Below are 18703 nucleotides of genomic sequence, written 5' to 3' on the forward strand. Positions count from 1 at the left end.
AACAGTACAGAGATTAATGCAGCACTAGTAAGAAGAAAGGAAGGAAGAAGAAGAAAAAGTAGCAGTTTGTCAATTATAAGTTGTGGGAAAAAGCTGTATAAATAGTGGAGCATGTAGATTAAGTCAAAGGGGGAGGTATGGTATTATAAGTAACTGAAGTACATGTGTGTCTTTGTTCCTGGATGTTTTGATTATTTAGTATAAACAGCTGTGTGTGATGAAAGGTTGTCATGTTTGAATCTTCTGCTGCCTTTTCACTGTTTTGGATGGTAAAATGTTTGTGTGTGTGTGTGTGTGTGTGTGTGTGTGTGTGTGTGTGTGTGTGTGTGTGTGTGTGTGTGTGTGTTGGTCTGTGTGTGTTGGTCTGTGTGTGTTTGGGTTGGCTGTATGTGTTCGTGTAAGACAGTTTGGGTTGGCTGTTTAGGCATTATAAAGAAACATATGTGTTTCTCCGTCCTTCAAAGACCTAATCAGTGATTACCCACAGCTGTGTGGTTACCATGGTGATCATCATGATGTCATAATGAGTGTGAAATGGCAGTTGAACTTTGGAACTCCTTTGTATCCACTGATCTTAAGCTGGATTTTTGGGCTAGACATAGGTCCGAACAAACTGCATTTATGCTGAAACCCTAAGGGCTAGAAGAAAAACAAAAACATTGTGAGAATCTGGAGACTCTGATGAACAAGATGATATGCTTTACAAGATGATAGGATTAAAACTGACCGCAGGAGGGTGATGTATAAAAGTAGTTAGGAATGAAGTTGATGAGAAATATTGGTCAGATTTTAACATTACTTCAGATTACAGGGATGTGACGGTTTCTCTCACACTGAGGCGTTTTTTGGCAAAACTGTACATTTTTTTGCTAAAATTCTCCCTTTGTAAGAAGCAGGAGCCTTCAGTGAACCATTTAATGTACTTTTTATTTTTCTGCTGTGAAGATTTTGAAAGTTATGACAATTGGATCGAGATTAGCACAACCTTACTGCAGCAGCCTCTCTCACTCTATTTGAAAACATTCCGCAGTCTAGCAGCTTCAAATTTAGGGCAAAGTGGGAAAAGTTTATGTTGCTTGAAGAGTGAAATCTCAAAAACAGTAAAAGCTGTTGAAGAGCAGATAAAAACCTGAAGAGTGGAAAGATAGCTGAACATTTTAAAGTTTAATTGAAGTCTGTAAGTGGAAGTAAGCTGAAGTTAGAGCTTGTTAAAGTTGAAGGAGATTTAAAGGAAGGAGCTGACATTTCCCATCTGTTTGACATAGAGAAATCTTTTTGGAAAAAGCTGAATAAATCAAAAAGTTTAATAGTTAGAAAAGTGAAAAGATATAGCACACATGTCCTAAACAAGCTGAATAGTTTAAAAGTTGAACGGTGAAAATCGGACAAAATTTGAAGGCTGTGAAAAGAGCCAAAAAACGTACGGAAGAATAAGAAGAAGAAGAAGAAGAAGAAGAAGAAGAACCTGGAATAATAAAGTAGGATAACAATATGTTGAAATGCTGAATCAGCATTTCAACATAACTAGAGAAGTTGCATTTCCTTGCAGCAAATGCGTTGAAATGCTGAAGCTGGAAAAGTTTGAATAAAAGTGGAAAAAACTGAAAATGTAAAATAAAGGAAAAAAAAATGTTAAGAGAAATGAGGAAAAGACAATGAGTGGATAAAGAAAGTGGATACAGTGGAAATGTAAATCAGCCTACAAAAGTTAAAATAATTAAATAAAAAGAGAGAGAAACCAAACAGTGAAATCTCAAAAATGTAGAAGAAAGCAGAAATCTATGATTAATGTGTAAATGAGATGAGGAGAATAGGACCAGTTTAATGTGTGAACAGAGTCTCGAGTCAAAGTCTGCAAAAGGTAGAAGCAGTTGAAGTTGAAGGAGTAGCAGCCTTTTTTGTTTGATTTGAGTCAAGTTTGAGAATTTTATGGCAGGTTAATCGGCAGTTTTTTTCAGTAGCAGCAGCTGCTTCTCTCAGTCAAATTGAAAACATTCCGCCCTCTGAGAGCAGGAGGAGAGGTGAAAAGAGTGAAAAGTTTGTGTCGCTTATACAGTGAAATCTCAAAAACAGTTGAAGATATTAAAAAAGTTATTACAGATATCAGTAGTGGAAAGATCAGTGAACATTTTAAAGCAAAAATGAAGTCTGTAAGTGGGAGTAAGCTGAAGTTAGAGCTTGTTGAAGTTGAAGCAGATTTCAGTCAGAGGAGCTGATATTTCCCATCTGTTTAACATAGAGAAATTTTTTTGGAAAAAGCTGAATAAATCAAAAAGTTTAATAGTTAGAAAAGTGAAAAGATATAGCACACTATTCCTAAACAAGCTGAATAGTTTAAAAGTTGAACGGTGAAAATCGGACAAAATTTGAAGGCTGTGAAAAGAGCCAAAAAACGTACGGAAGAATAAGAAGAAGTGGAATAAAGTCACAGGATAACAATATGTTGAAATGCTGAGTCAGCATTTCAACATAATAAAGTCACAGGATAACAATATGTTGAAATGCTGAGTCAGCATTTCAACATAAAAATGCCTCTGTGACTTCCTCAAATATAAGATCTGATATCAAAAGGTATTCTACAAATCTGGTACCTTAATCTATAACCTCTAAATAAAATAAAGTGTTTAAATCCATATTGCCTTTACCCCAAAACAGTAAACTAGACAGCTTACAGTGCTGCATTGCCATCATGTAGGTATCATGTCTGCTAGTGACTTACAGCAAAAAAAAAAAAAAATCAAAAAAGCAGAGGGTAATCATTTTTTTTGTTTGTACCAGTCTAAAAGTGGGCCAATTTTTAGTTCTTTACAAAGACTGTTTAAAAATATGGACAACACAACAGATCCCTATAAATGAAGCCAAAATTATGGGAGCTCTCCTTGTGGCACAAAGAACATGGGTCAAACCAGAAAATTAAAATACAAGCCAATTATCTAAAACATGCATTCATTACTTGGGTTAGTTTATATCAGGGGTAGGTAACCTTTTCCATGACTTGTGCCACTTTTAAATACGCTTATGCCCAAAGTGCCAAGACTTAGTGCTTACATAAAATCATCAACAGCTGATAGGAAAGTCTCCTTAAATGTTGGTCCTTGCTTATCTATGCAGTGAAAAATGTTATGACCTCTTCCCGTTGCCCGGTTTTTAACAGTACAGAAAGTTTTGAACGTGTCGCTTTGTTTCACATACTTTGCTAACACTGATTTTATGTTTGGTCTCAAAAATATTCTACCCACTTGATGTCCTACATACCGCACATTCACAGCACAGGGTGCATATCGCTCAATCTTCAACCATCTCTGGCAAGAGATCCATACTACCTTGTCCAGCTATGTTGGAATGAACGACTGGAACTTGGTTTGTTTGCCTTGATAACGCCACTAAATGCATGCTATTGCAAGCTAGCAGACTGATGTCCCAAGAAATTTGTGGTGACGCACTGGCAAAACACATTCATGCACTTGTAACACCATGATTTAAATGTATTATTCAACATTATTTGGTAAATTGTTACATGAGGACGATTACAGTGTGCTCCATTTATTAAGAGTTAAATACAATACAACACAATTCTTTTAAATAGCCTTACGTGCCAGCTATGGCACCCATGCCCGAGGTTGCCTACCCCTGGTTTATATCCTTATGTCGCATTGTAAATCTTTGGGTCTGTTAAAATCTCCACATTGGACATTGCTTATTATAAGTGAAAAGACAATTACGTCATTTCATCCTTTTTTTTTTTCCAAAGCATCGTATTTTTCAAAAAAAAAAAAGAAAAATGTTGACAACAGTCACTTTAATTTAAAGTGGTTTTCAAGCTCCCCACCTCACTTAGCTAGCCTCATGAGCCTTTTTCATGAGACTTTTACCTCTCAATCAAATGTGGCTCTGTATTTTTTTTTTTTTTGGTAGCAGTAGCATTGTTCTGTTTCTGTAGAGTTGATTTAATTATGCCAGCAGAAACTTATTCTCCATCAGCATAATCCTGTGTACCTGCAGTTTGCAGCTCTGTGATGAAATGAAATGAGGGATGTGAAAACAATTTGTCACCTTTCACGAGTAGTTCAACAACAATGTCACTTCAACATCAGTATTTCAGCCTGTCGCTTGTTTACCAAAAGTCTCCACTGTCACTGCACAGGCTTGCTCTTTCACAGACGCACACACACACACACACACACACACACACACACACACACACACACACACACACACACACACACACACACACACACACACACACACACACACACACACACACACACAGAGAAAGGCAGCCCTCAGTACTTTGTCTGAGCTACACTAACAGCCTACAGCCATGCTTACAGGGCATTTCCACTAGGAAGCCAAATCCCCTGTTCTCTCCGCTCACCTGGCAGCCAAGGAAAAAAGACAGCAGCAAACTTTTTAAATGCAAAGGTTGGGGAGCAACTTTGACGATAAAAAGCGCATCAGGGCGCCAAGTGAAGGGAAGAGAAGCTTTAAGGGGGAAAAAAGGGATTTCATTTGCAGGGTTTTGGTTGTGTTGGCCTGTGAGCTGGGGATTGATAGAGAGTGGAAGGAGGAAAAGAAGAAGGCAGGTAAATAGGAAAATAAAACCCAGAAGGAATGGAGGAAAGAAGGGTGTAGTTGTGTGCCATAAAACGTCCCACTGCCTTTCCCAGGGCCAAGTCCCCGCTCTGTTTCTAATGAACTCATTTATTCTGTTTTGCTGGCTTTACTTCCACCAGCAACAACAACAGACAGGCTCCTGGTCTGCCTCTGTGAGTGTTCTGCTTCAGGCTTTGTTGAGCATCTAGGTCTGTCTTGTGGCATTACCTCTGTTTACTTAACGCTCACCATCGATCAAACGCAGACCTGAGACTGTCCTTCTGCTAGCAGAGGCACCGCTAATTAGCATTTCCTTCTTCAACAATGTTGATTGCAGGTGACTGATTGAATTTAGTTGCTGTTGATGCTTCACTATGTAGCGTGTGAAGCTAAACACTGTCTCCTTCCTTTAAAAGATGCAAAGACAGAATATTTTTTTAAAAAAAGGTTGTTCCTGTGCCTATATCCCCTGGTCCATGTAGCAACAAAGGCAAAAACCATCAATAGGCAGCACATTTTTCTGTGAACACAAAATCGCATTCTGGTTTTGGCCAAATATTTAATCTCTCCTCCTCCTTCTTTCTATCTCTCTTTTCTCTCTGCGTCTCTGCCTCTCCCTCCCTCTTTTCTTTCAGAATAATATGCCACTGGGAAGTGAAAAAAAAAGAAAAAAAAAAAAAAACTGAGAGCACGGATCCCCACTCCTCCGCTCTTCTCGGCTGCACGTCTGTGATGTCATAATCACTCACATCAAAGGCTGTGCGCTCAACACGGCGACTGTCAGCTTCCCTGGAGGCGTCATTAAAAACGAACAGAGCAAACGGAGCTGGGCTTGACAGAGACGCATCAAAACTTCCTCACACGCACGCACGCACAGCCGGGCGCGTGCACACAAACACACGTTGGTAGCATGTGCATTTAGGTACCTGAGTTGTGTCGCACACACATGCTGGCACACACACAGACACAAATGTGTAATCTTAAGATCATGTACACAGTAAAAAAAGGTGTTTATAGTGTATTCACTTTCGCATACGCACATACAGTCTCCCCCACATGCTCAGGAATAAAACATCCACCTCTTTTCCATCACAGCGTCGAAACTCCCTCTTTCCAGCATGCACGAGTGGGAGCCGAGTATTAAAACGAGACACGCGTTGCTTCCAGCTGCATTGTACATGTGAGTGGGAACATCCACAGCATGCGAGCAGCTGTCGTGGAGATGTGCCGTCGTGATGTACATTCACAATGCACACTCATGTTTGTTGATGTTGCCAGCGCGGGGAAATAATGCGGAGCATGCACATCAATGTACAAATAGCCTACATCCACCCGCTTGCCCGCTTTTCATCCCTCTCTGTCTATTTCTCTCTCGAACACACATGCCCACACACATGCACACACACACACACAAAGACAGGCACACACTCATTTACACAAACTGGAGGAAGGACTAAAAATAGTAAGCCTATGATGTGATGCTGTGTGTGGTTTCTCCCTATGGGTTTGTGTGTGTGTGACTGTCAGAGTGAAGGGAGAGCAGGAGGCAGGGAAAAAGAGGGGGAGGGAGAGAAAGAGGGCAGATATTTAAGGGGGAAGAAGGGCTCTGTTTGTGTCTGTTGTACAGCCAGTGATGATAAACAGTACATGACAAGTAAGGCAAGGACAGTCGCTCCCCTCTGATTTCAAATATAAGCCCTCATATGTCAAGAAAAAAAGGGCATCTGTGTATGTTTGTGTGTGGGAGTCAATCCAAGAAGTGTTTATGTTGGATTTTTCTTCTCTGTAGCCATGGCGTTCCTTGTGTTTGACTTACCCCTGGCAGGGTCTTCTGCTCGTGCAATGCATTCTGGGCTTTCAGGGCTGACTCTCTGGCACAGTAGGTGAGGAAGGCACAGCCTGGAGTAGAGAGAGACAGAGGGAGAGATTATTATGTTATGTGAATAAGGGGACAGAGAGTGACAGCCATGGGAGAGGGCTGCACCAATCACCAGCAAATAGCCAAAATACACACACACACACGCACACACACACACACACACACACACACACACACACACACACACACACACACACACACACACACACACACACACACACACACACACACACACACACACACACACACACACACACACACACAAACACACAGAGTGAGCCTGCAGCCATAACGCTGAAACTCTGTCTACATGGCAGCTCTGGGAATTCACTTGTATGTGTGTGTGAGAGTGTGTGCGTGTGTGTGCCGGGTGTTTGTGCACAATATTCCAGCAGATGAACAAACGGAACATTCCTGTGTACACGATCCATACACACGCAGGAAAAAAAAGCACCAGCTAAACCAAAAATCGCCGCTTTGAAGACACAACAATTTGTGCATTCTGTCGCGTAAGAGCGATTCTGCCTGTAAAACACATCAAATCTGCTCGAGCTTCCCTCCCTGGCAGTCTGAAATAGCAGTTATCCATTCGTCCATCGCACTCTCCTGGCTGCTGTGACAGGGAGAGACATTTCCCTGACAGCTTCTCTTTCTCTCTCTGTCTCACTTCCCCCCTGTTCCTCTCTCTTCCCTCCACCCTTCATTTCTCCGGCTCTCCCTGCTCCATATGTTCCAAGACTACCCACAATCCTCGGTTTTGTTTGCACCTGGGCTGACATGTGAGGGTTGGAGGGAAGATGGAGATGCAGGAGGCGAGAAGGAAGAGGGAGAACAAGAGGAAGCCATGGGGAACGTGCAAACCATTCACTCGCCACCCCCTGTTGACAGCGAGGCGCACGCTATTGTCACAGCGCTGACAAACTGTCAATCTACAGATCAAGGCTAATGATTTATCTGTTTGACGGTTTAATAAAACACATTAAGACAACTGCACGGTAGGCTGTGCTGACACGAATCAGCAGCCCTCATTTAACACTGAACATGCCGATGTTTCACATGTTCGCTCTGGTCAGAGTCTGGACAAATTCTCACTAAACCACGAGGAACAACAAGTCTTTGGGTGTGCACACAAGCAGCATAAGCATACATTTTTTTAAAGATTCATTTCAGAGCAAGGCTATAAATAAGAAATTAGAGCTGAAATACATGAAAATAACTCAAAGGGGCCAAATTTTTGTGCAAATTCTGTGTGAAATTCAGAAACATTTCCCTACTTTCATGCAGCTAAACCAAGCTCAAAGAAACAAAAGAATCACATTTTAGAGGAAAATCAAGGCCTGAGCAGATAATTACAAACACAGTGTGGTTATAGAGCACCCTCCTCTTTATGCTCATCCTTCTTGTGTTTTGCTTTGTTCCTTTTTGCATACTGGGGGCTATTTATGGTGGAGGGCAGCACCACGCACTGTATGTAGAAGCAGCAGGCCTCCCCTCCTCTCGGCTCTGTGTCTTTAACCCTGGGTCGTCCTGATGGCGGGGCACAGGGGAGCTCTGCCTGTTGGTGTTTTTAATTAACGGGCCTCTTTCTCATTAGGTGAAGTGGGAGCTGGCCGCTGACAGCTTGGCTACCTCCTCATCCTCTCAGGGCCTGTCGTGTTAACGCTACATGCCGGTGCAGTCCCATAGGAAACACACACGGCAGCCTCTGCTTCACACGCCTGACACTCATCCGCTCACTTGCAGGTTTTCAGAACAGGCAGCCATCAAATCAAACATATTCAGTAAAAATATCTATTCAGGTCTAGACTCATAAAACCAAATCATACAATGAAACAGCATGGATGACACAATACGTTTCTTACTCTACCGTGTGTCTTATTTGTTTTTGATATTAACTCTTTCACACAATTTCAACACAGAATATACAAGGCTGGGCTGCACTTACTTACAGAGAAATTTCAAGTAGCTTAAATTAAAAAAAAAAATAGGCTGTATAATAGTTTGGTGAATGAAAACTCAAACTGATTGACTGATTTAAATTCCTGAGACCTGTAGTTCTCCTACAAAAAAAAAACAGACTATGAGATGGAGGACTGTCTGCTGACTGTTGAATATTAAAGGAACATAAAGTTATTTCTGGGGGATGGGCTTTACAGCTTTTTCTTAAATCTTAACATATATATCTGCCTTATACTAAAACACTATAACACATTAACCTGAACAGGTCCTTTTTTAAAGATTTACTTACAAGCCAAGTATAAAGAGTTTATTTAGATGACCAAGATGCAAATTTGGCAAAATAAAATTATTGATAAGCACCTTGAAGCAAAAGGTAATAATTTTCATGACATTTTTGACTGGCATTGTAAGGTAGGTTTGAGATTTTGTAGGGTTGCTCCCCTTTATGTTCCAGTTCAGTCACAAACTGCTGAGCAACCTACCTCCTTCCAGCTCCTACTTTTAAAGCTGTGTCTGATTTTACCTGTGTCATATGAACTGGTGCTTAGTCAGTTGTGTACCCTTGGGAGTCTTTGCTGATGCTCTCCCTGCCTCTATGTTTCTTATTTGCATATAAAAGGAAGAGGAATTTTAATCTCCCGCACTTTGCTCTTTCATGTACACACATGAAAGAGCAGGGAGCTCCTAGAACAGAGCCATGACCAGAGCCAGGCTGAACTTATACTCTACTTTTATGTATGTGATGGCTTCCCCATAGAACCAGGAGTACGTAACCTTTAATTTGACATGTTATTCACAGTGGCTGCTGGTGGAGTTTTATCCAGGTGGGGCTATGACTCCAAAACAGACATATACTAATAAGCAAGCAAACGAGCTAGGGTATCACACCTGTGTATTTACATCAATGAAAACAAAAAAAAGCAACATTATACTGTTAAGGTCCGCGCTCTTTTACATTCACCTTCTCCTGATACGTTCTCCTCTCAAAAGGTAACTGCGCAATTTCACTGTGTTATTTATGTTTTCTCTCTCCATTTTACGTCTCTGTCTGATCGTCTCCTACTCCCGCGGCTCGACCTTTCAATCAACTGCACTTTATAACAGACAGCTGTGACGTTGGCTCCAGGGTGGGAGGGTGGTGGTATGCTGCATTCAGCTCTGGGCGCAAGAAAGGTGCGCCCCGACATGGTCCTATCTCTTGTATTGAAGAGGAGCCACTGCCCATGTACAATTTATAACGAGGGTCTGTGGCCAAAGATTTCTGCGCCCCGGTGGAAACATGTCACCAATCAGGTAACGCAGATGAATGAAACAACTTTACCCGTCATGAAATGTATAATATTTAATTTATTTGCAGATTTATATATATATATATATATATATATATATATATATATATATATATATATATATATATATATATATATATATATATATATATAAACATATAGTTAAGGAAATTATATTTCATTATTTCTTTTTCTTTTTTAATGTCTCATTCTTCAAGGTAATGCTGACGGTAATGACGGTGGGGCGGCGCCCTAGCGCCCTCTATTGGCAAGCCGCCACTGGTTACTCATTTGTTTCAATATCAGTTAAGTCTTCATTTATGTGCTTCCAGGGACGGTTGTATGCTGTATCAAGCATTTATATGATTATTGTTAGTAAGACCTTTCTGTTTCTATACCCAATTATTTTCATTCTTGACTTCAGTGATAATCCGTCACAGCGGTGACCTCCTGGTGACCATGTACCTGTAGTGGTCCTTCAACTGCCAATTTAGCACATTTCACCTATGGCTAATTAAAATAACGACTAGGAAATCCTATTGGGATACACCAACTTGCGGTACATATTTATTCCCCCTGAAATACCTATTTACCTGACTATCTTGGGCAACATTGTGGCAATATGATAACAAGGATGTCCACACCATGTTGTGGATCTAGCACCCAGCTCTATGTCTCATACCATTCTTTTTCCAGTTCTACTGCCATTGCTACATCTCATAAATGCAAGTCTCTAACAAACTACAAATTGCAAGATGTGACACAAGGTGAAAGGGAGAGTCCCACAAATCTGATGGGTTATAGCTGGTATAGTCAAAGGATGATAATTAAGTTAAAAATAACAACTTGACATTTCTCTCCTGATGCAAATTTGTCAGTTCTGTCAGAAATGTTATATATTGCCTAACCATAATTCTTATTTGAATATGGACCATTTCTATGACACAGATGTAGATGTAAAGCTACACTCATGGGTTAAAATTGGTTAACCATGCCAAAACTTGAATAATGTCAAATGTTTTATTTAAACTAACAAGTAACATACTCGTGAAAAACACTGATGAGCAAAAGTTAAAAAAAGTATTTTCTGTGACTTGCAAAGGACTGCTTCAAAAGCCCTGTTTCCACCCAGCATTTAGTAAAGTTTGGTACAGGTGAGGCTGGTAAAGCCGGATCCTGTTTGCATTTCCTCAGGCAACTGTGCCCTTCTTGGTAGACAGTGTGTAAGCCAGATGCTGATAGCCACATTAGATGCGTATTAGCATGACGGCATAACAGAGCGCCAGGTTAACCCCATTAATAGATCCAACAAAGAAGAAAAATACGTCATGGTAAACAAAAAGCCACAATGGAAGACATCCATCAACTCATCTTCTTCTTCGTGATTGCCATGTGGCTCTTTGTTGCAAAGCGCAATCAAGCTTTAAACATGGTAGTGCTATGTGTTGTTCTTTATTACGGCTTTCGCACAGGAAGTGACAACTCTTCTGACCAATCAATGGACTGCAGTGTTTCTAGCTCCAGCCTCTTGGGTGGGATTGTTATTTCTGGAACCCCAATGGAAGCGCACCAAAAAGTGGGATGTTGCAGGTTGGTCACCTGAGCTGCGTTTCCACCAAGCATTCTGGTTCGGTTCAGTATGGTTTAGCATGGTTTGGTACAGATGAGCCTGATCCCGTTTGCGTTTCTACAGCAAAACTGTGCCCTCTTGTGGTAGACGAGAGGGCACAGAAGATTTACTTTAACACTTTAAATTAAAGTTTAATGAGACTTACAGGAACTGCAGTAACATACGTTAAAAAATAGAAATGGATGTCTTGTCAGTTTGCAGAGCAGGAAGTGCCTCTCAGTTTCCTTTTTGGAGAGTAGTGTTGGAAGTTGTGACGAGGCAGGCAGGTAACATCTGAGATTTGGTCCGAGAAAGCTCTGACCTTTGTTTGACCAGGCGGCGTGATGCCGTAGCAGCGCTACACAGTTTACCCCGCTAATTAATCCAACGAAGAAGAAGAACGCAACACTGTAAACAAAGAGCAGAGATGGAAGACATGCAGCATTTCGTCCTCTCTGTGATTGGCATGTAGCGCTGATACAAAGTGCAATCAAGCTTTGGTTCAGAGAAGTCTGTGTGCCGCCAGGAGAAATGCAGCCGCTGTCGGGGTAGGTGATGATTCTTTTGACCAATCAACAGTCTTCAGTGTTGTAGCTCCACCTTCTGAAAGCGGATTGGTTCAGTCTGGCAGCCATACGAAAGGGCCCCAAAAAGTGGGACGGTTCATCTCGGTTATTTGGGGATCTGTCCCGGAATAAGTCAGCGGAAACGCCACAAAATGCCCGTCATACTGAGACGAACCAACCGGTCTTCTTGGTGGAAACGCTGCTTTGGAGACCTCTTCTGGTTCTAGTCAAAGAAAACGGCACAAGTGTGTGCTGTACCGAGATTTAAAAAAAAACTGAACCGCTTGGTGAACACAGGCTAAAAGTGAAACTGAGTTTAAGATGTAGAAGTACCTCTGAACCCTGCCTCCCTGCTATACATCTCTTCAGTTGTGTTGTACCTCTGAGTGTATTTACACATGTAACAAGGGGCCAGCATGCATACAAAGTTGCTAGCACAGTCACACACTCACATACACACGCACTGAAAGTGACAGTCAACAAACGTTCAATTTATCATCATTGTCACAAGTCAGATGCTGGCAGCGGCTCCAGTATCTGACTAAGACCCATATTGGCCCAGGAGAGAGAGATAAGCTGTTTGTTTCTGCTGTCAATGCTGCCAATTTGGTTTCCCATCACTTCAAATTCAAATCAACAGCAGCGCAGAGGGGATCTGAGAGAATGCGTGTGTGTGAGACAAGAGGCGAGCTAGGGAAAAAGAGATCCGGGGGAGAGAGAAAAGGAAGGGCAAGGGAGCAAAAAGAAGGAAAGAGGGAGAGGAGAAGAAGAGCAGAACAGCAAGGGATGCTGGGTGAGGGAGGGAGGGAGGAGGAGGGAGAGGGGAGATAAGATCACCTAGCTTCTGTGAACACCATCCCCCTGTGTCCTACACTCGCTTCTTATCTCAACCGCTGCAGACACCCTAAAGGGACACACACCCACAGAGAGCGAGGGAAACAGGAAAAGACTGCGAGAGAGAGAAAGAGAGAGGAATATGGGGAAGTAGAAGAGAGAAGATGAAAGGAAGCAGCGAGGGAACGATGAAGACTGAATACTTTCTGGTGGGGGAAGAAGAAAAGACACAAGCTTTAGCAGTGAAATCCACTGACTGCCACCAGGCCTCATTTAAACAACAGCTGTGTTGGACCACATAGAGCTCTGACCCTGTTAGCTGTGGGAAACATTTACTTAGTGAGTTATCGTTTACCAAAATGTTGACTGTAAGGAATGAAAACTGTTCTTTCTGCAAACAAGTCATCATTTTGTTATTAGGTCAACTTGAGTTCACTATCTTTGAAACTTTGTCTCACACAAACCAACATTGTTTAAATCTTCCCCTTATGAGCACTTTCAAGGTTGAATCAAATTCAACAAGATCTGCAGAACAGCTCTGAAAACACATTTTTAGCCACATTTACAACTATGCAATCTCAGAACCCTTAACCCTCTGAGATTGATAGCTATAGGCAAGACCTTTCACCAGTCATGCTATCTAAAGCTCACTGTGCAACTTGACAAGTGAGTATAAAGATGCTGCTGAGAAACAAACTCTAGGAGTAAGTTAATGCTGTACGTTCATGCAAAACTCTGTTCAGCAGACTCAAATAAAGCTGTGTCTAAGTTTGAATCCACCAGTAGGTTTCAGGATTACATCACTGGGGTTAGGTGTGAATTTCCTTACAGCTCAGTAATTAAGATTAGGAGATTACCCAATGTAAGGGCACAGATACCTCATACTTCTCTGACCAAAGTTATGTTAAGTTCAGCTTTTTCAATATGGTTCTTGATGGCAGTTGGCTTTACCCTCTTAAGACCCAGCGTCCACATACTTGGATATTACATTTCTGCCTCTCAGACCCTTAACACTTCATTTTTTTTTAAGTTTGACCTATTGGCCACATTAGGGGAAACTGCCCACATCATCTTTTGGTGAAATCACATTACCCCCATTTTAGTGAAAAGAAAACAACAAATTTAAATACAATAACACCACTCACTAACAGCTAATAGAGGACTCATTACACAAACAAACCAACTCCCCGTACAAAGACCAAGTTAAGTTGTTATACTTATTAGGTCTTACTTATCCCGAATAGCAAGGTGAATTAAAAATTGCACACCAGATGAAAGGTCAGGTCTTAAGAGGTTAATACTCCCCTACAGAAAAAATGAATGATGTCATAGAGATTAAGTCCATTTATTATACAGTCTATGGTCAGGCTGAGGCAGAACTAAAGTTTTTCACCTGGGTTCAATAAGCCCTGTGTCCACCAAGCAGTCCAATATGGATCAGTACAGTTTGCTACAGGTCAATGGAAATAACACAAAATGTGTGCCATACGGTTCGAACCAAACTGAACCGCCTGGTGGAAATGGGGCTTCAGATATGAAGTTTTCGAATAATCAGTCATGCAAGGCTTCAATTGGGTTGTCATAAAATTGAAATAAAAACTTAAGGTTTACATTAAATGGGGGATTTAAGGGTATTTGGGCCCATTGTGTTCTTTTCATGAGTAATTACTGAAGTTTAACCCCTGGGGTTGGTGCGAGTCCCAAACCTTCAACCTCTGGGACCTCAGCGGTTGAATGGGATTCTCCAATCTTGAAACCCTCCCTTGAAACTAATTATGATGTACTAAAAGTAAAACTACTAATGCATTCCTGAATTAGTGCTTTGCAAAGTTACTGCTCACATGAATTACATTTTACCAGCATGCATTGCCTGACGCCACCCAAGACTAGACAGCTCGGGGACAATGTTATTGCACAGAGTTCTCTAATTATCTAGTGCCTATTAATTCAGGGATTGTAAAAGGCTGACATAAAAAGTTCCCTCCTCTCACTCTCTCCTTTTATTTCCAGCCACAGACGAGGGAGAAACTCCCAGTGATCATTTAAATATTTCAGAACATCTTGGTAAGAGCCTAAAAAGAGTCAATAGCATTAAAAAGCTTTATCCACGGCACAGCTCAAACTCCACGCTGCACAGCCCTGGAACTCTGCCTCGAAAAACTTTGGCATGAAACTTTGTTTGAGGCTGTCCAATTTCAGTCAGTCAATAGAAATCTGCACGTCTCCCTCTACCTCAGTTCTGTTAGCACTTATCTCCGCCTGAAAGGGTTGACCAAGGACAGCCTTTGCTCAATAAACAGAAGAATGTTTTTTTTCCTCCTTTTTAAAAGATTGACCTTAAGACAAGAACGTTCTGACTGGATTTTTGTGAGTGCTCAGGCTTAGATAACGCTCTTCAATTCACTCTTGAAATGGGTCAGAGTAAAGACGAAAATTCTTGACTTATTGTGTTCACAGAGAAAGCGTATAAATCCCTGGTCTTTTAGTCATATGGTGACAATGAGAAGCACTGAGTGCAGGAGAGGAATACTAATAAGTGTCGTGTTAGAGAGTTTCTGATTCAGGAGTGATACAGTTGCCCTTGTGCTGCTGTAACTGGAACACTCAATAGAGCTGAGTGATCGTCGCTATTCAGTTTGTATCTGGTAGGAAGAAATCACGTGATTATTATAGTCTTTGTAGCTTGTGAAAAAAAATGGATGATGTAAGTAATGCAATGATGTTATCCTAAAGATTTCTTTCCTCTCATTTAGCCCAGCACCTTACACCTTATCATCTCTGACGGTGTCTTCAAGTTCTCATAAATATTAAAATTTGTGGGACTGATTAAACCTGCAGACTGGTCTGAGTTAAATATCACTGAACCCAGACACAAAAGGGAACACTGAGATAGCACCTACACTTCTGGTTTTGTGAGACATAGAAATTTAATCAAACCAGCATCAATCCCTCATATCCCTCCCACCTCCGCTGACCTTTCAGATCATTACTCACAATGGAAAAAAACGACAGAGGATAGTAGCTATTTTAGGGGACACAGCCAAGGTCTCTGGGATCACTCCAAGTCTCTCCTCGTATCGTCTTAAAATCTTTAACTGGCAGCTATAAACCCTGATAAAAGAGTAAAAAGCACTTTGAAGCCCACATTATGAGGTCAGAGAGCTCCTTTATTGTACTCTGTTGGAAATGCAAGGGGGAAACTTTACCACTTTTCAGAGACAACATCTAGCATTTCTACTTTTTTTTTTTTGCATTGTGTAGAACAAGCCTTAAAAATTCAGGAGCTGTTTCCAGGACCAATGAATGCATGTCTGAAGGGTGGTGTTATTTCAGCAGAGTGAGACAGATTTTAGGGGCAACATTATGAAAAAAATAGGTGTATTCATTTATAAAGAAGTGTAATAGCAGTCCCAACTCTCCTATAGGCGACTTTATGCAGATCCCCTAGTCCTCTCTTCGGGGGAATGAGGAGAATCTGTAATATAGTAAGACGCAGCGAGCAGCTACCGAGGGAACCAGAGAGCAAGAAAAGAAAGAGCAAAAGTTAATAACCAGGTGACGGATGAAACTCAGAGGGACAGCACTACCACTACTGTACATCTGCTGCATTTTTCTCCCAGTATTAAAAGTGCAGGACATTGTAATTTAGAACAATAGTGGCTCCAGTTGTAACTAAATTACTCCCTGAGATGAGGATATGAAGAAGTCCAATGAAAGTTATTATACTGTATCCTGGGTGAATACTCCGTTCTGAAGCACCAGAGGGTGTGAAATAAATTTTTATAACTGGGCAATTTTTGCAAAAAGTCTTTATCATCATGCTAAATTAAAGTTCTCAGGGGGTTTGATTGTAACTTTTTAGGAACACTGAAAAATTACTTAAATAAGTTGCTTAAAAATTGCCAAAACTTCTTCAGGGGACTGCTGCAGTAAAAAAAAAAAAATCTGCTGATTTATAACATTATAATCTTCAAAGTCATCATTACCAATTGCACAAACTATTTGCATGTTAAACTTCCATATCTGCAGACCATACAGACAAATTAAACAGAAACAAACCGAACAAGTGACAAGCTGGAAAATTGGACGTGGACAACATTAATACCAACAGGCATGCAGTAATCCAGGGATTAAGAGTGTTAATAGCAAATGCATGCAAACAAAGGAGTTCTCACTAAACTTTAGGCACTTTTTCACTGCCAATATGGATAAAAATGTTAAAAAAGGTTTTAAGTTAAGAAAATAAAACATGTGAGAAAGAATGACCATCTTCAATTGATATTTGTGTGTCGTGTGTGTGTGTAAAAGAGTCCCTGAAGATAACAAGTCCCATCTCTTTCCCTGCTTCCCAGAGAGGCCGTCTCTAAGCTGTGCTAATCGATTGGCGGAGGAGGAAAAAGGGCCGGCTTTAATGTGTTGCATGTGAAGGATTTACTGGAGAGCAGAGCCGCTGAATCAATGGTGTAGAAAATGCATCATTAGGACAGTGTCGTCCCCCCTCAACACAAACCACCAACCCTCCACCCCTCACCCGTCCACTCTGTCTCCTGAGGGTCCACACTGAAAACACACACACAAATACACACATTCATGCCCACACATTTGTACACACAAACTGGGCTTACATGGGGCTATTGAGTTCTCTAACCATGAGGTACAATTCCTTTCTGAAGAACACTTAGGCTGAGCGCATAAACGATTGAACACGCACACACTCTTGTTAAATGCTCCCCTGATGGCAAACACACGTACACACACACACACACACACGCACACACACACACACACACACACACACACACACACACACACACACACACACTAAACATCTAGAACTGTGTCCCAAATCCAGGGAGATGAGTCGCCTCACTCTCATCCTACCTCAGCCATTTTGTCAGGAAATGTTTGGGACACCCAAATTTAGCTTTCACAATATGAATTATTAAACGCAGAATGACTCCCAAAATGAATAAAAAGTCCTCACTCTACCGTTCCAGGTTGGACTCTTCTGGAAAAGAACAGCAGACTAATATCACACTTCAAGTAAGACTGCGATGATTGGTCGACAAAATCAACCACGTGGACTATAAAAATTCATCAACGCAAACTTTAACAGTGGACGTGTCATATAATTGTTTTTATCGTTGTTGTCATATAGTGAAATGAAATACCAGGTGGAAAACCGATAGGGAAAAATCTCAGCACTGCGACGGCACTGTGCGCTGACGGAGGCTCTACATCCCCTGCTTGGACAGCCTGACAGCTTTCAGTGTCGCTCTGCGTTATGGACAGTTTTTTCAGGATTTAAGTCACATACAAGTGTCAAAACTCCCCTCTCTTTTTAAAAGTGAGGGCATTCCCCCGATGGAGCTCATTCATGCTCATACTGCACAGGTAACACTCAGTGAGGAGGAGAAGGAGGGGTGGAGTGCGCATGAGTGAAGTGGAAGTTGCGCATGTAGAGAAACTAAACTAAACGTGTTGTTACAGAGAGGTGGGAGAGAATCAGGCGGGATCACACAAAGAGCAAAGCAAGCCCCAATAAGCAAATACACATTTGACAACAAGCCAATGACAATAAGCCGTCTTGCTAACACTGGGAACAACAACTTTATTTTCCTGTTACCTGCTCACGTGACTCAGAGCTGACCAATCAGAGGCGAAAACCTAACTCTGGGTAAATTCAGTAAAAAACAAGGAACGTACATTTAACAGATGTTGGTTTCAGATATGAGGTGCTGTAATTAAAATAATTGAACCTCCTAATATACAAATACTTATCAAAGTAATGTGTAAATAGTTCTCCCTGGAAATATGTTACATACTGTAGCTAAAGTGTCTTTTTTTTTCTTAAACAGACTTCACTTTTAAAGATTTAATGATTTCATATAGAACGGGAACTATGTGGTCTCCAGGATAAATACTGCCTAGATTTTTTTTGTAATTATTTAGTTATTTACCACTTTGTGTTTTA

The 18703-nt window shown here is 41.1% G+C and overlaps 1 protein-coding gene across 15 annotated transcripts in view; it reads right to left on the minus strand.

The window, feature by feature from the left end:
- celf4 (CUGBP, Elav-like family member 4) overlaps positions 1 to 18703 on the minus strand; it is a 104271-nt gene that overhangs the window by 66406 nt on the left and 19162 nt on the right. For all 15 annotated transcript variants that reach the window (XM_074680027.1, XM_074679878.1, XM_074679415.1 and 12 more), the window contains exon 2: positions 6410 to 6492. In XM_074680027.1, coding sequence (XP_074536128.1) covers positions 6410 to 6492 — 83 coding nt within the window. The remainder of the gene's footprint in view (positions 1 to 6409; positions 6493 to 18703) is intronic.

Source organism: Halichoeres trimaculatus, unplaced genomic scaffold, assembly GCF_033239565.1.
Source record: "Halichoeres trimaculatus isolate MK-OKI-2021-1 unplaced genomic scaffold, fHalTri1.1 fHalTri1_scaffold_1, whole genome shotgun sequence".
In the NCBI taxonomy this organism is placed as follows: Eukaryota; Metazoa; Chordata; class Actinopteri; order Labriformes; family Labridae; genus Halichoeres; species Halichoeres trimaculatus.